Raw genomic sequence first — 25,175 nt, forward strand, 5'->3', positions numbered from 1 at the left:
GGGGGGGAGGTAACAGCTCTGTTGCAGCAGAGTCAAAAATTAAATCCAAAAACATAAAGAGCTAAATGGACCTTGATATGAAGTAGAGGAGATAGAGGGGAAGGCAGACTAGAACTCAGCAGAGGAGTAAAAGTGGCTGCCATAGGAGCCATGTTTTTGTTAAATTTTTCTATTGATCAGCTATTCTGTATTCTGGAAACTACTGCAGTGGACAGGGCTGCAAAACCAATTTTAAGACGCCCTGATTAGCAACAAAAAAAATTTGGTATTGTACTAGTATTTAAGATTTTGTTTTTTTTTTAATCTTTTAAGGGTGTCATCCTTGTTAAAGAAGGAGAAGCTGAGCCTGAATGTGGAGCAGGTCATTGCAGATTGCTGCTGTGAGAGTCTGTCCTTCTGTAACGTGCACAGAGTAGATCAAGCCCAATGTCTGCAACTGAACCTCGCCCAATCGGCACAGCAATGCCTGAACACGTTACTTCCGGATATGGGCCTAGCCATGTCCACCGGTCCCCGGGACAGTGAGGACACTGCTACGAGTAGACCTTCCTCTCCCTCCGGTTCCAGTCAGTATTCTCTCACAGCCTCCACCCTGAACTTTTTAAAGACTAAATCTTCCTTATCTGCCGCCGTAGCTTGCTTAAGCACCACCAAAAGCGTGAAGGCGACCTGGTCTGGACTGTCCTGGATGGAGTTACGAGGCAGCAAGAAGGAGAGTCCGCTGGAGCTGGATAGCATTGCTAAGGAGTGTGATGTGCTGCTGTCAGAGTTTCCCGTTTTACAGCGGTTTATTACTCTCATGTCCGCCCCTTTCCGAGACAGTTCGCAGGAGGCGGTGGGGTTGAGTAGTCTTCTCTGTGGGAAGCCGTGCTCTTCTTCTGTTCTTCTAGGGCTCCATGCAGCCTCCGCTTCTGGTATCATATCTGACGCTTTCCAGGATGCACTGTCAAAGAAGAACTGGACCAGTGCGCTGCAGATTCTGGATCTCTACGTCGGTGACTTCGATCTCGAACAAGTCAGAGATGCTCTTTTGTGTTGCGCTGCTGCGGAAGGTAAACTTAGAGGGGGGAATCTAGTTAGAGCAAGGTGGCCAATTGTATATGGAAAGGGAATACAATTTTCTAATAGACATTAGATTTCAACCCATATTGGCTGATTCAGGTGGGTAGAAATCTGTCCTGGTCACGTGAGGAACATGGCTCATGACAACAAAGCTGTGATAACTGTATGATTGATAGATAGAGGGATAGATAGATAGATAATTAGATCAGATAGATAGGATAGATAGATTAGATAGATAATTAGATCAGATAGATAGATAGGATATAGATAGATAGAGATATAGATAGATAGGAGATAGATAGAGATATAGATAGGAGACGGATAGATAGATAATTAGATTAGATAGATAGATAGATAGATAGATAGATAGAGATATAGATAGGAGACAGATAGATAGATAGATAGATAGATAGATAGATAGATAATTAGATCAGATAGATAGATAGGAGATAGATAGATAGGAGATAGAGAGATAGATAGATAGATAGATAGATAGATAGATAGATAGATAGGAGATAGATAGATAGATAGATAGATAGATAGATAGGAGATAGATAGATAGATAGGAGATAGAGAGAGAGATAGATAGATAGATAGATAGATAGATAGGAGATAGATAGATAGATAGATAGATAGATAGATAGGAGAGATAGATAGATAGATAGATAGGAGAGATAGATAATTAGATCAGATAGATAGGAGATAGATAATTAGATCAGATAGATAGATAGGAGATAGATAGATAGATAGATAGATAGATAGATAGATAGATAGATAGATAGGAGATACAGTCCTATGAAAAAGTTTGGGCACCCCTATTAATCTTAATCATTTTTAGTTCTAAATATTTTGGTGTTTGCAGCAGCCATTTCAGTTTGATATATCTAATAACTGATGGACACAGTAATATTTCAGGATTGAAATGAGGTTTATTGTACTAACAGAAAATGTGCAATATGCATTAAACCAAAATTTGACCGGTGCAAAAGTATGGGCACCTCAACAGAAAAGTGACATTAATATTTAGTAGATCCTCCTTTTGCAAAGATAACAGCCTCTAGTCGCTTCCTGTAGCTTTTAATCAGTTCCTGGATCCTGGATAAAGGTATTTTGGACAAACAATTCAAGTTCAGTTAAGTTAGATGGTCGCCGAGCATGGACAGCCCGCTTCAAATCATCCCACAGATGTTCAATGATATTCAGGTCTGGGGACTGGGATGGCCATTCCAGAACATTGTAATTGTTCCTCTGCATGAATGCCTGAGGATTTGGAGCGGTGTTTTGGATCATTGTCTTGCTGAAATATCCATCCCCGGCGTAACTTCAACTTCGTCACTGATTCTTGAACATTATTCTCAAGAATCTGCTGATACTGAGTGGAATCCATGCGACTCTCAACTTTAACAAGATTCCCGGTGCCGGCATTGGCCACACAGCCCCAAAGCATGATGGAACCTCCACCAAATTTTACAGTGGGTAGCATGTGTTTTTCTTGGAATGCTGTTTCTTTTTGGACGCCATGCATAATGCCTTTTTTTATAACCAAACAACTCAATTTTTGTTTCCAAAATGAAGCTGCCTTGTCCAAATGTGCTTTTTCATACCTCAGGCAACTCTATTTGTGGCGTACGTGCAGAAACGGCTTCTTTCTCATCACTCTCCCATACAGCTTCTATTTGTGCAAAGTGTGCTGTATAGTTGACCGATGCACAGTGACACCATCTGCAGCAAGATGATGCTGCAGCTCTTTGGAGGTGGTCTGTGGATTGTCCTTGACTGTTCTCACCATTCTTCTTCTCTGCCTTTCTGATATTTTTCTTGGCCTGCCACTTCTGGGCTTAACAAGAACTGTCCCTGTGGTCTTCCATTTCCTTACTATGTTCCTCACAGTGGAAACTGACAGGTTAAATCTCTGAGACAACGTTTTGTATCCTTCCCCTGAACAACTATGTTGAACAATCTTTGTTTTCAGATCATTTGAGAGTTGTTTTGAGTAGCCCATGATGCCACTCTTCAGAGGAGATTCAAATAGGAGAACAACTTTCAATTGGCCACCTTAAATACATTTTCTTATGATTGGATACATCTGGCTATGAAGTTCAAAGCTCACTGAGGTTACAAAACCAATTTTGTGCTTCAGTAAGTCAGTAAAAAGTAGTTAGGGGAATTCAAATCAATAAAATGATAAGGGTGCCCATACTTTTGCACCGGTCAAATTTTGGTTTAATGCATATTGCACATTTTCTGTTAGTACAATAAACCTCATTTCAATCCTGAAATATTACTATGTCCATCAGTTATTAGATATATCAAACTGAAATGGCTGTTGCAAACACCAAAATATTTAGAACAAAAAATGATTAAGATTAATAGGGGTGCCCAAACTTTTTCATAGGACTGTAGATAGATAGATAATTAGATGAGATAGATAGGAGATAGATAGATAGATAATTAGATCAGATAGATAGATAGGAGATAGATATTAGATAGATAGATAGATAGATAGATAGATAGATAGCTAGATAGATACCTAGATAGATAATAGGATAGATCAGATGGATAGATAGAGTGGGGAAGTTATCTTGGTAGAAGCAGTGGTGCGGACCCAAACAGTCAAGACAGGGACACAAAATGTGAAGCAAGCTGGTTTATTTAGAAGAAAATGCAGAATAAATAAACCTTCTGGCACAAAATGAGCAAAACAAAATACAGCCTTAACGTCAGGCGAAAACAAAATAAAATCCTGCTCGTCTGAGCAACTAAGTAAACAGAAATGTTAACCTAACTATACGTGTGGCTTACTACCAGCCACACGAACAAGACAAACACAACTTTGTCTCACCAGACTCAGGACAGGACAGACACACACATGTGCATGTTCTGCATCCCTTTCCGGCCCAGCATTGAGCCCAGGACTTACACCCGGACACAAGATCCGCCCTGGACCACACATAGCTTAAAACCCTGGGGGAGATATAGCGAGATTCCAGCAATCTATGTGTAACCTGCAGTTAGAAAATATTGCATTGTATTTTATTCTAATAGTCCATGTATTGCGATATGTTTAGAAAAAGAAGGCTGGAAATCCCTTTTTGCTGTTCGGGATGCTACTTTGAGAAGTAAACTGACCCTTCGTTTTCTGGACCAATGGCCTTTGCCTGCCTGCACGGAATTATTGTCTTACTGTATATGTGAGACAGATATTGAAGACGGCCTTAAGCTGGAATTACTGACCAAAAGGAAGGAGCTGGAAATGTACAAGAAGGTACTGAAGAACGTATTGTACGTCTATAGAGGTTATTGTCTATTGTGAAATCAAGGCTTCCATTTTTGCTGTCCTAACAAAGTAGGGTTGGCAGATATAAGCTAGAATGACTCGTGTATGTTACCGAAACGGGAAACTGCGAGAACCTGCTCACTGATAGTCCTGTGATCACAGCAGCATCAGCAATGATTCCTGAATGCTAGTGCAATGTGAGCGAGTAGGTTTGTAGACAGCGACCGATCTGTAAACTGGTAAACAATGATTATTTGGTGTATTAGGAAGGGAAGTGCGAACGGCCGAGGTTTGAAGTGATACAATAGGATCTAAGAGCACTATAGGATAATTTGTGGCTCACTGTAAATGAATGATGGCCTTCAGGAGGCACGAGCTACTTCTGGAAGCGCGTAGTAACAGCATAGGACAAAGACAAGCCGGCATCTGGCTGAGAACGCTTAAAATTTAACTTTTAATCCATACATCAGAAAATAAAAAATACAAATGTAGAAAAAAAGTGAAGAAAGAAATGAAAAAAAAAACAAAAAAAATCTAAAAAAACTAACGCGTTTCGAGGCTGTGGGTCTGTGCTATGACTAAGAGACTCACAGTCTCGAAACGCGTTATATTTTTACAATTTTTTTTCATTTTGTTTTCATTTCTTTCTTCACTTTTTTCTTTATTTGTATTTTTTACAAATTCATTTCCTTTTTCTGCGAGCAGTTTGTTCCCGCTCGCGGAAAAAAGCGCCATGCCCTTTCTTCAGGCGGATTCCGTGACTGATTCAGCCATGGACACTTCCCTCCCGACTAAACCCATTCATTTGGGCCTAATCTGGAGCGGAGTGCCACGACTGGATGCCGTCCACTGCACCCACATCCAGTCGCGGCTAGCAGTTTTTTGGACCAGAATCTTATGCAGTCTCTGCGTCAACTTCCGGTCCAAAAAACTTGCGTGTGAACTAACCCTAAGATACTCCTTTTTAAGGGGGTTTACAGGACTTAAACATTGCGTGACAGAAAATTGGCGTACACGGCATGATAAATCTGCCCTTGTGTGTGTGTTTTTTTGTTTTTTTTTCACTCCCCTCTTTAGATCCTTAGCCTGCGGGAAGATGTAGCCTTGGCAAGTTGGCAAGATTTAAAAGAAGCCTGTACCAAAGATCCTCAGGCCATCATCACAATTATCCTGGAAGCAAAGGTATGACCCGAAAAGAGGGATTTTCTTCTTCTAAATTTGTTTGCTTCTCCTATTGCAGCCAACCAAGTTTGTGCTCCGGTATAGTTTTTGAAGAATTTGTTTATTACTTTATGTGAATCTAATAAACTTTGTAATATATCATTTATTAGACGAAAACGGCTTCTATCCCCTGTTATCAGCCCCTTCCTGCTAAACTGCTCAGTTCACTGCCAGATCCATCTTCACTGAAGACTCTCAAAGATCTGGTTACATAGAAGTCTATGGAGAGGGGAGGTAGGAGGATTAGAAGGATCCAGTTGAGTGCGAAACAGACACTGGCAGATGCTGCTATGGATAGCACTTTTATAGCCATTTTCCAGAAGGTTGTAGCGGTACAGATACGGTAAAAAATCAGTGTGGTTGTGAATGAAGCTCTGATCAAACAGATATGTAGGATGTCCTATAATCTCCTCTCACTTCTCTTCATCCTCCTCCTCCCCTCGCTGTAGATTTCTGTGAAATGTAGCATGCCAGTGAAACTAGATCTGAGCAGTGAATTGAGCAGTTTATCAGGCAGGAGAGGAGCGTATAACGGGAGATGAAAGCAGTTTCCTTTGATAAGATTTTAGAAGTGTGACTGCATCCTCAATGTAAAAAAAAAAATTAAAAAAAAATTTGTATTTAAATAAAGAAATATATATTTTTATATTAAATAAATAAATAAAAATATATATATATATATATATATATATATATATATATATATATATATATATATTATATTATATTTATTTATTTTTTAATTTTAATTGAGGATGCGGTCACTTTTTAATGATTTTGTTCCAGGATTATCACCTATTAAAAGGACAAGGTTTTGGGTTTTTCTATATGTTACATAACGTTAGCAATTTGTATCCCGTAGGATTATTTCCTATGTGAGGACTGGGGGCTCTTTTATCCGATACCTTCGGATCTTCTCATAAACCTCTATCGTGAGCATCTGTTACATCTTCTGGAGAAGAAAGACACCGAGAGATCTCTACAGGTACTAGTCAGCGACTAATAGGTCCTTGTAGTGACACCATGTCAATTGCCGTATCCTGTAGGCTCTGCTCACATGTGCAGCCATGTTTTATAGAAGTTTTTATCAGGAATGAAAGAAGTTTGTTAAATTCCTCAAAGACCTCGTTCACAACATGATCGTATGAAGAAGGATTTTCTTTCTTGTGCTCCCTGTCTTACATAGTTGCTGAAGAGAGTTGAGGATCAGAATCTACGTTTATCGATCACGGAGCAGGCGCTGCTGCAGAATCCGGGCATATTCGCCAGTCACTTCTTATCGCAGTATTTGCTGGCACACTTTTCAAGCCGTCTTGAGGAGATACGCTGTAATGAAATAAGGAACATATTCCTGGGGTCAGAGGTAAGATAACTTGGGGGAGTCTCTAGCTTTTAGGGTCTGCTCAAGGAATTTGGAGCTGATTTTGGGGTGCCATTTTTATTTATTTATTTACAGGTATTGCTGGCTCTTCCGGAATGTGCTCACGCCAACTATGAACATCTCCTGTCATGTCCCCTGCTGGTGCTGGAGCAGCTGCTCATGAACATGAAGATAGAGTGGCTCTCGGTTGCAGTCCATAAATTGCAGCAGCTTCTCATTGAGCCCGATTTCACCTTTTCTATTGAAGATGTGGACAACTTGCTCTCCACATATGCTGGCAAAGCCCTGGACATCCCCTTCTCCTTCAGAGAAACGCGAAAAGGTTAGCTATGTGTTGTCACTTCTAAAAGGATCCATTAGAGAGGAGAATGACTGACTACAAGGAGAGATTGTATTGACAGCCTCATGTATAGACTGTTGGTTGGGGGTCTGATCACTAATGCATTGCAAAATATCGGTGCTTCTATTGCAGGCTGCCTAGCGTAGTCTGCAATAGAATGACAGGCCGGGGAGCCTTTCACAAGGCTCCCACTGTCATAGCAGCGTAACTCTGGCTCTGGAGATTACGCCAGTTGCCAGCGATCACAGCAAAAATGGGGGCGCCCAGAGGGGTTAATGCCCCCGATCAGTGCGGGCACCAGCGCTAGTTGTCTACTGTATAAAACAGCCTGACTCCCGGGCGCCCACCATAGTTAAACACATGGCATGCGCGGTACGGCGGATGTCGGGAAAGGGGTTAAAGGGGCTTTCCAAGATTAGACATTGATAACCTATCTTTAGGAGCGTTTTGCTCAAGCGTTGCGGCTTCTTTTCTGCTTGTCAGCCACTATGCCAAACGTTGTGTAGTGGCTGTGCTTGGCTTTACAGCTCAGATCCAGTCCTTTCAATGAGAAAGGTCACACAATGAATGAACGGGATGTCACTGACCTATGAAGAGGAAGTTTCACTCTCCAGAAAGCTGCTGTTACTTCAATTAGCTGATCGGTTGGGGTACTGGGTTTCGGACCCTGACTGATCAGATATTGCTGACCTATGGTAAAGGTAGGTTAATATTTATAGTCTGGAAAACCTCTGTAACCAAGAGGGAATGTCCAGTTCTGAAGTCCAACTCCAGAGAGCCACCAAAATTCAGCTTTATGGAGCACTTCTTTTACGCTAAGGATAGGTCATCAACATGTAAGGTCAAGAAAATGCCCCTAACAACTGAGTAGACAGGCATCAAATAACACACTGGATTCACCCTGCCATAATACATCTGTATTATATAGACTGTATTACAGCCATATGTCCAGTCCTGTCTGTGAGTCTATAGATGGGAGCTAGCAGCATCATAGGGATCTATAATGCAAGGTCATGTTATTAGACCAAGAGTTCATCATCTACCCCTCCTTCCTAACTATACCATCTACTAAAGTTAATGGGACCACACATACCCCGGTCTCACAGGTCTATTGCTTTGAGATAACCTTTGATTCTACTTTCTTCTTCAATCCTGACATCCAGCACCTCCTGCCGCCTCCAACTCAAGGACATTTATGTAAATCTGCTCTTTCCTTATCTCTGAAACTTCAAAAATTCTAGGCCACATCCTCACCTCCTGCTTATACTACTAACCTCCACAACCTTCAAGAAGACCTTGAAGACTGACCTATTGATGGCGGTGACAGTAGTGTTATTGGAGGTCTTTGGCCTTCCCGAACAGTCTCTCTCTTCACCTTCTGTCTCTATCCCTCATAGATTGTAAGCCCTTGCGGGCAGGGCCCTCTATCCCATTGTACCAGTCAGTCACTGATAGTATTATACTTGTTCTGTGTATTTTATGTTTTGTATGTAAACCCTGAAATGTCCATTGTAGCTGCTCTTGTTACCAGGTATTCGGGATCTATTTGTACAGCAGTTCCATAGGCTAGAGATTGGTGTAAAATGTGGATTGCAGAAATAGACTTTTAGTTGTCTGCTTTCTGTATACTTGAACACCTATTATGGGGTATTACCCTGCATCAGTGGATGCGCTTAAAGGGGTTGTCCAAGACTTGGTCATAATAGATACTGATGACTGTGATTGGTGAGGTTCCGACACCACAAAACTGCAGCTTTGCTCCCATTTACATGAATAGCAGTGGAGCTGCATCCTATATACCTCGTACAGACTTCTGACAGCCCAATTGGCTGATCAGTGCAAGGTCCGGTTGTTAGACCCTTACTGACCCTCAGTACCCCTAACCTTTGGGTCTCAGATGACCCCTTTATAATTCATGCCTCATGAATTAGGTGTATCCTCTGGGAGTCTGTGCGTCTCGGCTAAAATCTACCGGCATAGATTTCAGAAGAGTGACGTAAACGATAATGGATCTGACCCTAGCCAATGGTCCCCTCCACAAAATGTGGTGAGGATGGCGCAAATACGCCATTGGCAACTCTAAGTCACCATTGGTGTAAATAATGGCTTCACCCGTTGGCTTCCAGCCGATAACATGTACATTGATGCTTTAAAGCGAGTCTGTCAGCAGTAAATTGGTTATAGATCTACTCACGCGTTTCCATTTTCATGTAAATCTCTTTGCATGCAAATGAGACGAAAAGTGCACTTTTCCCCTCATTTGTATATGAACACAACAGTGATTTACTTGAGAACGGTTCTCCAAAGCTGAATAACAGAGGCTTAGATGGACTCTGTTAAATCCCCCCCCTCCCCAAGGTACCGTGACTAGGTATCTAACCAATTTTCTGCTGACAGACTCCCTTTAAATCTCATTTCTTTAGATTCTGTGAGTCGAATTCCAGAAAGCAGCAGCAGTCAGTCAGTAGATCCAGATCAAGTCAAACCGCCTACCCCCACGGACCTAACTAATACTCCTATTATAGGTAAGGAATTGGGGAATTTGTCTGGTGCAAAAGTCTCTAGTCATTAACTGCTGTCCATACACTTCACAATTCTACATATATGTCACCTTGTGACTTAGATTCTCATGCCAGTATTTCCCCTAAAGGGCACAGGAGGAACAGGTCTTCTCCAGAGTTTGTGCCTCCCGACAAACCTCCAACTAAAACGCAGTGGATCCCAGACGAAACGGAAGACACCTGCATGGTCTGTAAGAGCGAGAGGTTCACCATGGTAAGAAACGTGTGCGCCTTGCTCTTCTCTGTAGGGTTCTTGCATGTTGTTTTAATAACATTCAGATGACTTCTATTGGTATAGACCAGGGGTAGGGAACCTTCGGCTCTCCAGCTGCTGTGAAACTACAACTCCCAGCATGCTCCAGTCACTTCCATGGGAGTTCCAAGAACAGCAGAGCAAGTATGCATGCTGGGAGTTGTAGTTTTGCAACAGCTGGAGAGCCGTACGTTCCCTACCCCTGCTATAGACAGTAATGTACCTGTTGCATCCTGAAATGTGCAATTTCCAGTCTCGCTGTTTCTTAGTAATACTACCCAAAACCTACGGGAAAACGCTTTATGTCCATCCTGACGGCGCATGCGCAGTGAAGCCAGCGTGCATATACTCGGCTTCACTGAATAACTATGCTAGTGCCAGGAGCAGCGGAGATGAGGCTTCTCTATAGGTTAGTATAAAGGTTTATTTTCATTTAAATGCGGGTGCAGATGGCTTTAAACCAGGTTGATTTGGGGACACTAAACCCCCAATCCATAAGGACCTGTGCCTGTTTTAGTGTCCCAAATCGACCTGACAGGTTCTCTTTCAGAGGTCATCAATATGATTGCTAGGGTTCCCACATCCAGCACCCCCACTGAACATCCAAATACAGTGTTTTCCAGACAGCCGATCAGTGAGTGTGCTAGATGTCGGACCCATACTGATCTGATATTAAAGGGATATTCCTAACTCGCCTGTTCACCAACTTGCATGCTGTATGCTCTGTTCACTTCCTGGTTTTCTTGGTGAATTGGTGGGCGGGGTTTCACTTGCTCTGCTTAGCTCTCTTCATAGCAGTACGCAGTGGCGTAACTAGGAATGGCGGGGCCCCTTGGCGAACTTTTGACATGGGGCCCCCCCCCATCCCAACTGACGCCGAAGACCTCGACCGACCCCCTACTCCGCACTCTATTATGTCCCTTAGTAAGCCCTGCACACAGTATTATGTCCCTTACTGGCCCCTGCACACAGTATTATCCCCCATAGTGACTCCTACACACAGTATTAACCACAATAGTGTCCCCTGCACACAGTATTATCCCCAATAGTGTCCCCTGCACACAGTATTAACCCCAATAGTGTCCCCTGCACACAGTATTAACCCCAATAGTGTCCCCTGCACACAGTATTATCCCCTATAGTGTCCCCTGAACACAGTATTGTACCCCATAGTGTCCCCTGCACACACTATTATGTCCCTCTGTGGACACACGTAAGCAATTATTATACTCTGGGGTCTTTTCAGACCCCAGAGTATAATAATCGGAGACCCGGGGAATAAAAACATTAAAATAAAACACAGTTGCTTACCTGTCCCCGGCTCCTACGCAGTCTTGACCGCCGCTCGCGTCCTTCTTTAATGATGTCGGACGTCACATGACCCGGTTAGCATGCCGGGTTCCTGTGACGTCAGAGACGTCAGACAAAGTAGGATGGAGGCCTGGCAGGATCGTGGAGAGGTAAGTAACAGTGTTTGTTATGTTCCCTTACCTCTCCGGTCCGCCGATCATTATACTCAGGGGTCTGCAAAGACCCCCGAGTATAATGATAGCCTTTGTGGGGCCCGCGGTGTCACTTGCCGATCCCGGCCCAGCCAGGATCGGCAAGTGAATAGGGCCCGTAACGGCCAATTTTAAAAAAAACGCAGAGGTAGCGGCTGTCACCGGGCCCCCTAATGGCCCGGGCCCTGTGGCGGCAGCCGCCTCCGCTGCCTCTACGATAGTTACGCCCCTGGCAGTACGTGTTTGCAGTCAGTAATGAGGGATGGTTGTAAATACATTAGCACAGTATCACTGGAAGATGCACAATATGAAGCTGATGTAGCAGAGCTGAATTTGATAGGTGATAAGAATCCCAAACTTACATGCTACAGGACCAAGAGTCAGCCTGCAATAAACTCTGTTTTAGGTCTGTGCTTACATACAGAGGTAACAGACTCCCTGTCTTAGTCCTTATCAGCAAAATTCAATTAGCCGACTGATAACTAGAAGAGCTGGAGATAAAGAGCTCAGAAATACAAGCTGCTCTGAGCACTCAGCTCCCCCTTCCCTCCTAAGAGCAGGGCGCTATGTCACTTGTCCTGGGCGGAGAGATAAAGAGCTCAGAAATACAAGCACTCAGCTCCCTCTCCCTTCCTGAGAGCAGGGAGCTGTGTCACTTGTCCTGGGCAGAGAGGTAAAGAGCTCAGAAATACAAGCACTCAGCTCCCCCTCCCTTCCTGAGAGCAGGGAGCTACGTCACTTGTCCTGGGTTGGAGAGATAAAGAGCTCAGACATACAAGCTGCTCCGAGTACTCGGATCCCCCTCCCTCCTGAAAGCAGGGAGCTACGGCACTTGTCCTGGGCGGAGAGATTAGATCATCCCCAGGTCCATGGTTATGGAAACGCAGTGTAAACAATGAAGTGAATAGTCTCAGCGACCAAACAAAGCAGTTTTGCTTAAGCAGTGTATTTAGGAAAAGTCTTAAATCCACATAAGCTTGCAGTATAGATAGGATCCTTGTGATGAGACAACCCCTTTAATGATCTATGCTCTTCACTGCTCACCAAAGACAGCACAAGCTATTGCATGGAAGCTATGCTTGATACTGCAACTCAGCCCCATTTTCTTGAATAGAACTGAGCAGCACATAGGCCAGTAACAAAATGTTAATTCGTCATGTGACCAATAAGGCGAAAGCGACGCTCAATGACTAAAGATTAATTTATTTTTCTGTTCACAGAGCTGTATCAGGGCTTACGTTTTGCAGGGCAAATTGTACTTAGTCATGGTACTAATTAATACTTCATCTGATGTACTGGGGAGCCGAAAAAAAATTCAGAATGGGGCGGAATTGGAGGAAAACTGCATTTGTGCTTCTTCCTTTTTTTTTTTTTTTTTTTTTTTTTTAATAGTTTTAACCCCTTTGGAAAAAAAATAAATAAATTTGTAAATGAATAAAAAAAAATCTTGGATTCACCATATTCTACCGCCATATGTACTTTGTGCATAGAGCAGACTGTCCTATAGATGTAGTGTAATGATAAGCCTGGCAGCATTCAACAGGCTCTTGGCTATCATGACAATGGTTCATTGCCCTGGATCTCCTTCCTGGGTCTGGAAATCCACCCCAAAATGGCCGCACCACTGGAAAAATGGCTCCTTGGTCAAAGCAGGGGGGTTAATGCTTGACACTGATTGCAGGCGTTGCCACTTGGTCTCTACAGTGGAGACATGGTGGTTGTGGCTACTAAGACCTGAGCGGCCGTCCTATGGAACTACTTCACATCCTCGGTACTGGAAAATACCTTTAAAGAGGTTTTCCTGAAATTTGGAATTTCTGGCCTCATTATTAGAATGGCTGCACCTTGGCAGGGGCCTCGGCTTATATTCGGGTTGGCTTATACTCGAGTATATACGGTAATTCCCTCACTGATAGGATAGGACATAAAGACCCGAAGTATAGGCCACAAATTTCCAATTCCTGGACAACCCCTTTAATTCCATACAGTAAAATCTCATTGCTTATCCCCATGTTTTGTGTCTCTTGTAGTTCAACCGCAGACACCATTGCAGGCGATGTGGCAGACTGGTGTGCAGCTCCTGCTCCATGAATAGGATGGCGGTGGAAGGCTGCCACGAAAACCCAGCCCGCGTGTGCGATCAGTGTCACAACTATTTCTTTGCAGAGTAAGTCATTTGTAAACTTCCTTCAAAGGTGCCAATACATCGACTTGTATTTCCAAAATAATCCACGTGTGTCACTATGGCGTCCTTTTGGAGTATATACATTATATACATGTTCACCTTTACACCCCTGTATCCTTTATGGGCCGTCGAAGGGCCAGCAAACCTCAACCGTGCCCGACAGAACCCACTGACTATCATGAGATCTGTCGAGTGTCCGTTCTTTGAAACCGAAAAAGTCGGACTTCTTATCTGGTGGTTTTCAGTTGTCGCTGTGACATAGTCTCCGATTGGAGGTCTTTAGAATTCAATGAAAATCTATTTGTATCTTCTATACATCCAATATTGTCCCATTAGGATTCATTGAGGCCAAGCGTGTAGATACAGTTTATGCACCGATCATATTGTCTCCTTGAAAACCAAATGGACACCGGCTACTCTGTTATTCCTCCTGGAAATGGATCAATAAATTGACAACTTGGTTAATGGAGTTTATCCCTATATAAGGTAATGCTGTCCGCTCACTGGCAAGGGCAGTGGTAACACGTAATAGTTTATTCACGTATTTTCAGGAGGAATAACAGAGGAAGGTCACAAGATGATATTGCAGCATTGTTGCATTGTTGTCATCTTTAGTGAATTTGTTACCAGATTGGACAATATTACTGACGGCTTTTTATTCCTTTCTAGACGTAAAGCAGAAGATGACAATGAGCACCTGGAAGGTAATTTTCTTTCTGGACAGCAGGGGTCAGTATTCTGTAGCCATTGGTGACTCCATTGCAGAGCTGGTCTAAAATCAAAGCTGGGACACCCAATGCGATCTATCAGGCTCTGTTGGTGACATTTGTAGGGATTCTCCGATCTACACACAACCTGTTTCAATCTTATTTACTCCAGAAACCGCAGGTGGTCGCTTGGATCTGTCTGAAGTCCTCCGACTTTCCAAAGCTGCGGAGGTGCAGTGGTTGCTGACGCTCAACGAAGCGGAAAATGAAGTGGAGAGGAATGAGTTTTATTATGAGCAGGTACGTGAGCTTCATTCCTAAGGACAGGGTTGGCCAGGACCCGGAAGTGGTATAAATGGTGTTATTGTAATATATAACACAAAGCTACAGCCCCTCGCTAAGACCCCTACACTACACCGTACAGGTAGGAGCATCAAAATGGAGGCAGTCACCACATCCTTACAAATGGGCAGGGGCTCACTGCAGTGCAAAAGCCAACAAGCTCGCATATGGTGCATTATAGATGGGGAGACATTACCCAGCACAACATTTAAGAATATTACTTAAAGGGATTGTCTCATGAAGACAGCTTTTGTTCACATTCCCTAATATGGTGTATGGATGTTGTAGAGAGTAAGTGACGCTCTTAGGCCTCGTTCACACGGGACCATGTATTTTGGTCCTGATTCTGATGCAGAATAGGAGCAAAATGCGACTGTCGCGGCTTCCCGCTCCGGAGTAGGCCTGGATGAATGTGCCTAGTCCGGAGGGTGCCGACGCGAGGCAGACATCGGGGCTGAATCAGCCGCAGAATCCACCTGAAGAAAGGATAGCTCGCTTCTTTTTTTTGTGAGCCAGAACATACCACTCACGGAAAAAAGGAAGCTAGCGGTCTACATAGACCTCTATTGTGAGGGGGCGGATTCTGAGGTGGATTCGGCGTCAGAATCCGCCCCCTCTTGCCCCTTGTGAATGAGCCCTTACCCCCTTAGATCCTGAACTCTCATCTATTGTCCTGCATTTCCCCTATAACAACCTGCTGGATTGGTGACAGAACCCGCTGTTTGCGGGACCCAGGACGGTCCGATAAATGTCCCAGGGGCTTTTCTGAAATGGGCTGCAGTTCGTGAGACAGCCCCTTTAAGGAATGGGTGATGTAGCCCATGGAGGAAGGTTCTCTTCCCCTCTAGTATTAGCATCGTCCTAGTTTCATCATTGTGATGTGCTGAACTTGGGAGGCGACACAAAGAAATGTAAAAGCCACCGTATAATGTGTAAGCTAGTAAAAGATCTATCTCCATGACCTCTTCCTTCTCCGCAGGCCCCAAGTGCATCGCTCTGCTCCGCCATCCTTAATATGCACTCGAAAAGCGATCAATGTGGCTTCCAGCTGATCGCCCGCTGCTGCGTCTTGTCCAAGGATCTGACAAACCCTGAGATGGACAGTCGCCTTCTGCTGGATATCATGAAAAACTTGCTGTTCAATGCCAAAATGATTTTTGTTAAAGCGGGGGCGAGTAATGACCTCGCGCTCTGCGACGGGTAAGTGTCTCATCCCGGAGCAAGGGATTGTCAGATTATTAAGCGATACCACTAGAATGTATTATCACTTAAAGGGACTTTCTAGATCGGGGCCATCTTCATATCGTCAGGATCTGGTTGGTGTAGGAAACTGCACCGATCAGCTTTTCCAGGTAACCTCTGGCGTCTCCAACCATGTGCAGATTCTGAGTGTCGCACCCTGCCAATCTTCAGAATGGGCGAAACTCGGAAGGTTTGTTTTGGGTTCGGTCTAGTCACCCCTCCAGCTATCTTCAGTCCAAACCTTGTTCAGATACACCCAGAAGTGAAATTATTATACTCTTGGTTCTCTTCAAATCCCAGTGTATAACGGGGCAACACGGTGTCTCGGTGGTTAGCACTGCAGCCTTGCAGCGCTGGAGTCCTGGGTTCGAATCCTGCAAAGGACAACATCTGCAAGGAGTCTGGATCACCCCCCCCCCCCCACATTCATGAGGTCATGGCCTATTTTACAGATAGGCCATCATTTTGGCACAGGAACCCTTCCCTTCCCCCATCAGCAGATTAGCCAGGATCTGATCTATCGAGTATTATAATAAAATCTTTCTCTCTCTTGTCTCAGTTACAGCAGTAAGGTGGATTTGCTGAAGATTTTAGTTGCGGCCTCCTACCAGGACATCCCTTGTCTGGATGAGATTGTCAGACCGACCGCTGTAGTACGGCTAAGAAATCAGCTCTTGGAAGCAGAATACTACGATTTAGCCATAGAGGTACAGTCCGGTAACCTTTAAGAGGAGCCTTGGAGTAAAAGTTGATAATCTTGACCCCATATACTGATTCATTGCTTTCACGTTAGGTGTCTACCAAGTTGGGACTGGAACCTTGTGGTGTATGGCAGGCCTGGGGCATGGCGTGCCTGATGTCTGATCATTTGCCTGCTGCCAGGGAGAAGTTTAGCAGATGTATTAAAGCTCCTTTAGATCGGAACCAAAAGAACGCTGGATCTAAGGTCCTGGAAGATATTGTTATGCACTTGGAATCTGTAGCCAAACCCATCCTGCTGGTGGTAAGCATCATCGTGTATAGTGCCACCAAATACCCACAGATATGGATAGGGGATCATTGTCAAATTGCTGCAAATGAATGGAAACTCTGACCTATGAGTAATATTCAAGTGAGGACAGGACATTCCCTTTAAATGTATTAAAATGCACTATTGTCCATCATGACATGTAAATTCTTTTTCTTGCAGAAAGATGATGAATATTTTGCCACCCTAAAAGAGCTGGAGGTTACCCTGAAAGCTAGCTGCCTTTGGTACGAGACGATGCCCGAGGGGAAGATCCAGAATAATACCTATTACCAGGAGTGTCTGTATTACCTGCACACGTATGGCACCCACCTGGGGATCATACAGTTCTATATGAGACACGACCTCATGAGAGACGCTTTACTGCACTTGCTGAACAAGGTGGAGTATACGGAAGAAATATCAGCCCAGGGTAGATATTAAAGGGGTTGTCCGGTTGTATGGTCGATCCTCTGGATAGGCCATAAATATATTATCGGTAGGGGGCCAACACCAGGTCCCTGCACTGGTCTGATGTATGGTGACGCTTATTGTGCCCGTCCTGTAAACAATACTGGGCTGGAGGCCGAAAGCTCCGTCTTCTATATGGTGGCCGGCCGCCTTCACTTGGTTCCTACTGAATAGAGATGAGCGAACACTGTTCGGATCAGCCGTTCCAAACAGCACACTCCCATAGAAATGAATGGAAGCACCTGGCACGTACACTTTGCCGGCGGCCGGTCGCCGTGTCAGGTGCTTCCATTCATTTCTATGGGAGTGTGCTGTTTGGAACGGCTGATCCGAACAGTGTTCGCTCATCTCTACTACTGAATTTTATGAGCGCTGGGCGACTAGATAACGGATGGAGCTTTCTGTTTCCGAGAGGGGTGTTGGAAGCTGCTTCATACAGATGATCAGTCTGAGGGTCGGCCACGTACTGATCATACAAAATATAAGACCAGACAAGTCCTGTAATCCAGTCCACTTGATGGCGCTGTACATTTAATGAGCGCTACATCTCATGTTCCTTATGTCGTTCATGTCTGTCTTGTGTCACTTCTATTGATTTTGCTCACTTTGGTTGATCCTTCCTGTAGGAATGCCCTGGCGATATTTTCATAGAAGGCATTTTTGTGCCCAGCTATGAAACCGGCAAGCTGCAAACACTGGAAACCATGCTGGAATCTATCGACTCGTCTCTGGAGAGTTGGAGCACCTACCTCCTCGATGCCTGCAAACATCTCCAGCAAAAGAGCTACTTCAACATCATGTATGAGCTCCAGCTGTTCATGAAGGTGAGTTTAGATTCATTTCGATCAGTTGTCCAGGAGGGCGGCCTGTATTCTGCTAGATGTTGGACCACCATTGGTCTGAATAACGAGTAACTGGAATAGCCCTTTAACCCCTTCCCGACATGCGCCGTAATAGTACGGCGCATGTCGGGTCTGTAACTATGGAGACCGCCCGGGAGCCGGATGGCCGCCATAGCCGCCGGGTGTCTACTGCTTTAAGCAGTAGACAACCGGCTCTAATGCCTCCGATTGGTCCCCGGACCGATCGGAGGCATTAACCCCTCCGCGCCGCGGTCAAAGGCGCCATTTTCCCGGCGGCGCATGGGCGCCGCCATTTTGCCCGGGATCGCCGGCTCCTGGAGCATGCTCCAGGGCTGACGTCACGTTGCCATGACAGCCGGGAGCCTTTACAAAGCTCCCAGGCTTGTCTGCAAATTCTCTCTTTTGCAGGCTGGTCTATGCAGCCTGCAAAAGAGAGGATGATTTTTTGCAATGCATTAGCATTGTAATGCATTGCATTAGTGATCATTGCATTTTTTAAATAATTAAAAAAAAAAAAAGTAAAAAAAAATATAAAAAAATATAAAATATTAAAAATCACACTCCTTTCCCTAGAACACATATAAAAGTAGTTAAAAACTGAAACACATACAGGTTAGGTATCCCCGCGTCTGAAATCACCCGCTCTACAAATCTATAAAAATATTTTTCCTGTTCGGTAAACGCTGTAGCGGGAAAAATAGACAAAAGTGCCAAACTGCCGTTTTTTCACTGTTTTAATTCTGATAAAAATTTGAATAAAAAGTGATCAAAGCAATAACATTTCCCAAAAATGGTAGAACTAAAAAGTACACCCGGCCCCGCAAAAAAAGACGCCCTATGCATCCCCGTACACTGACGTATAAAAAAGTTACGGCTGTCGGAATATGGCGACTTTTAGAAAAAAAAAATTTTTTAACACAGTTTTGGATTTTTTTTAAGGGGTCAAAATGTAAATAAAACCATATAAATTTGGTATCCCTGGAACCGTACCGAAACACAGAATATAGGGGACATGTCATTTTGGCTGCATAGTGAACTCCGTAAAACCGAAGCCTGTAAGAAAGTCGCAGAAATGCATTTTTTCTTCAAATCCATCCCATTCTGAATTTTTTCCCTGCTTCCCAGTACATTATATAGAATAATTAATGGTGGCATCATGAAGAAAAATTTGTCCCGCAAAAATTAAGACCTCATATGGCTCTGGGAGCGGAGAAATAAAAAAAAGTTATGGGGTTTAGAAGGAGGGGAGTCAAAAACGAAAATCAAAAAATGCCATCGGCGGGAAGGGGTTAAAGGATGTTGGTGAATCGGAAGCCACACCCTTTCTCTGTAAGCCACACCTACTTCTGACTAGGGAACTCCCCTTTTGTAACATGACCTATTACTGATGCAGCAGCATAAAATAACGCTCATACATAATCTTTTCATTATGCTGAGGATTGAGTGGAAAGTCTCCATTTGTGTCCCGCACGTGAGTGTGACAGCCAATCATTGGCTGAGCGTTGGCTCCATTTGACCATGACATCACTGCTCAACACTGATTGGCTGTATTGTTCATGTGTGGGCCACAGGACAGGGCCCCCTAGTGTCCAGGCCTATAGCCATGGCTCTATGGTTTTATGACAGGTGCAAAATTCCACTTCATTCCGGATAGGACGACCTCTAAGTGTGATCTGGACCAACATGCTCTTCATTTCTGCACCAGTTTACATGACTGGATTATCCTTTCTCTTACAGGACCACGTCCGCGCAGCCATGACCTGCATATTGTTTTTCTCGCATAAAGCCAAGAACTACCGTGACTTGGGTAACAATCAGTCATGGCTGATAAAATCCAAGGAGCATCTGAAAATCTATTTGCAGGAAGTGTCCCGAAGCCACAAAAAGAAATCGTTCGATACCTTTAGGAAGAAAATGTCTGCTACTGACGTGTCCAGGTAATTCCTCCATGCCTTTGTCTCGCTGGAATATATTTACAGACATGACCCCTTCAGATAAGACAACTTGTCATGGTCTTCCAGGTACATCAACACTCTGGAACTTCAGATGGAAGTCACCAAGTTCCTTCAAAGATGTGAGAGCTTACAGACTGCCCAGGTGTATGACGGCCCCCCGCCCACACTGTTTGGACAGGGCGCCATGATGATAGATGTGACCACCAGGGTGAGTTCCTAATTGTCATGTCTAGTTCACACATTGCAGTTTTCATTTTTTTACTGAAGTGAACGGTAGTGTGTATGAAGCACCATTCTACTGTCCATTACACTTCACCCCAAATGATACTTTCAGGGGTGCTGATCACCTCTATTGTTTGGGAGGGCTCCTCACATTTGTACAGCTAGTGTTGTTATGGGCCAGATCTGAACCCCGGACTCTTGTCAACTTTGCCTTCTGCATTTTTGAGTGTGACTGGAGCTATACTTCACATCAAACAGTCTGGTCTTTGTTACCAGTATTGTGCGCAGGGGCGGACGGAACAGGAAGTCTGGTTTGGTGAATTTTCAGCCAATGGCTGCAGAGCAGTAAGTTATGATAGTGGAGGGGGGTATGCACACAATAAATGGCCCTGACATGTTATATGACCCTAGTACATTTATTTTACTGGGGACACAGCACCATGGGGTATAGACCTGGCCTACTAGGAGATGGATACTAGGGAAAAGAAAAGCTGTAACCTGCCACAGCACTGTACATGAATTCAGTTTGAACCTAGTGTCGTGGGAGGCAGAGACGACTCAGGTTTTTCGTCTTACGTTTTTTTTTCTTTTATTTTTCTTTGAGGTGCAGGGTTGTCTTCAGCATGTACGCCACAATAGTTGTATCCCCCTGCAGGCACAGTGCTCTTCTGAGCACCTCACCGGTCACCCGGTCCACACTCACCACTTGCCGCATCGGCAACTGGTTATTCCAGTGACCCCACTCCCACGTGTGTGGTCTAATGAGTGGGTGACCCTGTTGTGCCTGAAGACACCTGTCAGGGGACTATGAGTAGAGTAGAAGACAGATGAGTATGAGAAGCGTAGAAGACAGGTGAGTATGAGAAGAATAGAAGACAGGCGAGTATGAAAATTACCTTACAGTCGGCAGCCTCTCCCTCAGTTCCCCCTCAGCTTAAGTTCCTCTCCCAGGGGTAAAATAGCATGGGTCCGGTTTAGGGGGGCATCACTGGGTGCCCCAGAGCTGGACCTTAAAGGGATTCTATCTTTTTGGCTCTAGTGATTTTTAGCTAAGCATATATTTATATAGCCTTTAGAAAGGCTATTCCGGGCATACCTTTTGTTTAGTAAGCCTCTCAGCCGTTTTTGAATTAGCCCGCTTTTATTGATATGCTAATTAGCCAGCACAGAGCACCGGAAGTTCACTGAGCACTGTGTGATGTGTGTAAACAGGGGGGCAGGTGAGAGCCGGGAAGGCTGGGGAGTCATCAGCAGCAGCAGCCTCCCTGCTCTCACCTCCCCCTGTTTACACACAGCACAGTACTCAATGAATTTCCGGAGTTCCTTTCTGGTCCTCCACAAGGATAAGGTTGTCCTCCATCCGCCACAGTCTTTTTTTGTTTTTTCCTAGAGTGGTATTCCTCTTTCCACATCGAGGGCTTGGTCTTAATCTCTTTGCTTGGTCCCCAGGCATCCATGTGGCAATGTTCTGGCAATTTGGGTCTATATTGTCCTTCACTGATCTTTTCTTTTCTTTGGACACTTCGTCCTACTTCCAGAGCTTCCATCTTCTGATGGCTTTGGGGGACCTATCAGTTTAAGATTAGGGCTCTGCCCTTCCACGTGGCTACTCTCTCTTCTAGAGCTGTTGGAGCTCCCTGGGGCGTTGGCGTCAGGTTTCTGCTTCCCCCTGAGCTCCCTCTTCTCTAAGTTTCACCAGATCCATTCTCTGGTCTCTACCGATGTCATTTTGGGTTGTACATTTCTTCAAGTGGCTGAGGATTGCGTGGCCCTGTAATTCCCACCCTTTGGGACATCCCATGGTGCTGTGTCCCCCATTGAATACGAGCCAAAAATCCCATTTTACTCATCGTGAAAATCTACCTAGAATCAGACTGAAATGAGAGAACCTGTCCACCTCGCGCTCCCCTGGTCATCCAAAAGATCTAATAAGTTTTTCTTATTTCATTTCTATAGGTCATATTAGGCGGGAAAAATGTAGAAGAAGGGTTTGGAATAGCTTTTCGAGTCATCCAGGTAAGAAGTCTGTCCTATCATGGCAGTAGTGAGCGATATTTCCCCATTACACTGCGGTGACATGTTGGATTGTCAATAAGAAAGTCCTCCATCTCTTGCAGTCTTTGGGTAAGTTTTTTTTCGTATGTACCTGTTCTGTTTTATGTTCCAGGCTTTGCAGCTCGATGCCTTCAAGGTATACAGCACAGTATGTAAGCACCTAACAAGGCAGGAGAATTACCCCGAAATCCTGCTGCTGGTCAAGTGCGTGAGCGAGTCCGGCATCGCTGCAGAGAAGGACTGCGATCTGATTTTGCTAAGATGCGTTGAAGAAATGGCTGACCTTTCTCCTAAAGTAAGAAGCTGTTTGTATGTATGTCCTGCTCGCACGGAGAGGAGTCATAGGCGTTTAGTTTTAAACTAACTAGCCCTCGACTAAAAGAATAGGTGGTGTATTGCATTTCCGCACAGTCCCATTCACCTTCATGGACAGTGGTGCTGCCGTTCGGAGAGAATTATTACCAAAAAATTAAAAACTTTTCATTTTTAATCCAATGATATTGATCGGGGCTGTGGAAGTTTGTGTTCCAATTTTAGCTCAGAGTCAGAAAAAAAAAAAGTTATCGACTCTGCTTCAAAATGTACTTAAAGGGGTCGGTCACTTTCATAATGGTATTGAAAGACCAATGTTGTTTGTCCAATTAAAAAGTTGTACAACTTTCCCATAGACTTCCTGTATCAATTCCTTGCAGTTTTCAAGATCTCTGCTTGCTGTCATTCATTCTGATTACTTTCAGTGTATAAAAATCTCTCCGTGGCCATATAGTGGACGTGCCGTGGCCGTGATGGACACACCAGTGCGTAGTTTTCTGTGCAATGACTATAACAAGTTGTGCACCTGTGTGTCCATCACATGCCCACGGATTGTATATCACAGTGATGGCGAGCCTATGGCACGCGTGCGGTCGCCCTGATCGCTAACTAACGGGGAATCTGGTGCAGCACCAAAATCTATGCTGAAAAATTTGGCTTATACTCGAGTATATACAATACTTTCATAGAAATCAACTGGACTTGGGTCAGATCCACACCATAAAGACCTCTGACTTCCGGATTTATCTTTTTCTGCAGCATTAAAGTGGGTGCCCATGGAGTAGTAAGTTCCCAACCTGGTCCCCGGGATGCTGATGATGGACCAACCCCCGTGGTCATGTGATCCTGGGCGGTGTTCGTCCCCATTCAACACCTCCCTAGGCTCTTTGCACTCCCTTCCCCTTCTTCAATCTCATAGGTACTTGTGTACCATTGGTGCTGGCTGACTATAGTAAAGTACCCCATAGTACCCCCATAGTACAGGTAATTGGTTATCGGGTGGCAGGGATTGAACGCTGCCTCCGATCACATGACGCCGGAGTGGTGACACTGGTACATCATCAGGATCCCTCGGACCAGGCAAGTACATTAATAGTCTCTGGATAAATCCTTTTTATATCCCAAATGTAAGGCTAGATGCAAAAACAAATCTAAACTAAAACGTCGCTCTGTGTTGTATTATCGCCATGTAATGTCACTCACTCTGCTATAGTCCACTTCACTTGTTTTACTCTCTGATTTCAGGAACTGGCTAATCTCATTAAAGGCATAAAAAATGACGAAGTCAAGGTAAGTGATGAGATGGCTGTAAGCAGGGCGCAGATTTTGAGAGTTTTTTTTTTTAAGTTTAAAGGGGTTTTCTGGGGCAGAAAGTCTTTATTTTTTAAGAAAAAAATAAATAAATAAATAAAGGTGTGTTAATGCTAGTATTGGGTTAATAAGTGCACCCATATACCTTTAGCCATGTTTGGAGTGATTTTCTGGGTGTCTCTGGTTGCTGCTGCATTCTCTGCCTTTGTTTACTTGGTGTTAGCTTTTTGTGTAGCTGCTACACTAGTTCCCTCTCACTTAGCCCCCCCCCCTCTCTTATAAAATCCTCCCACCCTCCCTGTCTCACCAAGCCTAGCCCCTCCCACCCTTCCTGTCTCACCAAGCCTAGCCCCTCCCACCCTCCCTGTCTCACTAAGACTAGCAATCCTGCCCATTACTAGCCCCTCCCACTCTCCCTGTCTCACTAAGTTTAGATGTTCTGCCCATTCTAGCCCTGCCCATTACTATCCCCTTCCACGCTCCCCCTATCTCCCTAACTAACCTAATCTGCCCATTACTGGAAGACAGGGAGGAGCCATCCCCACACACTGGAAGGCTTGGTAAGTATTGATGGGGATAGCATTGTTTAGTAATGGTGCCAGGGTACTGCATCTGAGCTGCCCCCATTGCCAAGATATCGTTCAGTGTCCTGGCAAGTGGTTGAGTGTTGGGCAGTGGAGAACACCCACTTGACAAAACACTTGTACTATCCTCTACTGCCAAGTGGGCGCTCTCCACTTGATAGTACCACCATATTGATAGCCGTACTAACGGCACCTAATCTTGGCCATAGGAGCCGCTATCAGAAAATAAACATCGCAAGTGATCGAGAGGCTCCATAAAGGTCTAGAACACTAAAAGGTCACCTATCCATTGGATATTGCGCATAGGTGTAATAATGGCACCT

General features: G+C 44.4%; 1 protein-coding gene across 1 annotated transcript in view; it reads left to right on the forward strand.

Annotated features, from left to right (window-relative positions):
• ZFYVE26 (zinc finger FYVE-type containing 26) overlaps positions 1-25,175 on the forward strand; it is a 60,361-nt gene that overhangs the window by 31,991 nt on the left and 3,195 nt on the right. The window contains exons 20-40 of the mRNA XM_075283124.1: positions 313-1,052; positions 4,131-4,327; positions 5,417-5,521; positions 6,423-6,545; positions 6,747-6,923; positions 7,017-7,263; positions 9,705-9,806; positions 9,932-10,056; positions 13,628-13,764; positions 14,452-14,486; positions 14,662-14,789; positions 15,811-16,031; positions 16,633-16,780; positions 16,867-17,076; positions 17,263-17,481; positions 18,177-18,374; positions 20,151-20,350; positions 20,435-20,576; positions 22,547-22,606; positions 22,758-22,940; positions 24,203-24,247. Of these exons, the coding sequence (XP_075139225.1) occupies positions 313-1,052; positions 4,131-4,327; positions 5,417-5,521; positions 6,423-6,545; positions 6,747-6,923; positions 7,017-7,263; positions 9,705-9,806; positions 9,932-10,056; positions 13,628-13,764; positions 14,452-14,486; positions 14,662-14,789; positions 15,811-16,031; positions 16,633-16,780; positions 16,867-17,076; positions 17,263-17,481; positions 18,177-18,374; positions 20,151-20,350; positions 20,435-20,576; positions 22,547-22,606; positions 22,758-22,940; positions 24,203-24,247 (3,742 nt within the window). The remainder of the gene's footprint in view (positions 1-312; positions 1,053-4,130; positions 4,328-5,416; positions 5,522-6,422; positions 6,546-6,746; positions 6,924-7,016; positions 7,264-9,704; positions 9,807-9,931; positions 10,057-13,627; positions 13,765-14,451; positions 14,487-14,661; positions 14,790-15,810; positions 16,032-16,632; positions 16,781-16,866; positions 17,077-17,262; positions 17,482-18,176; positions 18,375-20,150; positions 20,351-20,434; positions 20,577-22,546; positions 22,607-22,757; positions 22,941-24,202; positions 24,248-25,175) is intronic.

This window comes from Leptodactylus fuscus, chromosome 7 (genome assembly GCF_031893055.1).
Source record: "Leptodactylus fuscus isolate aLepFus1 chromosome 7, aLepFus1.hap2, whole genome shotgun sequence".
Lineage (NCBI taxonomy): Eukaryota > Metazoa > Chordata > Amphibia > Anura > Leptodactylidae > Leptodactylus > Leptodactylus fuscus.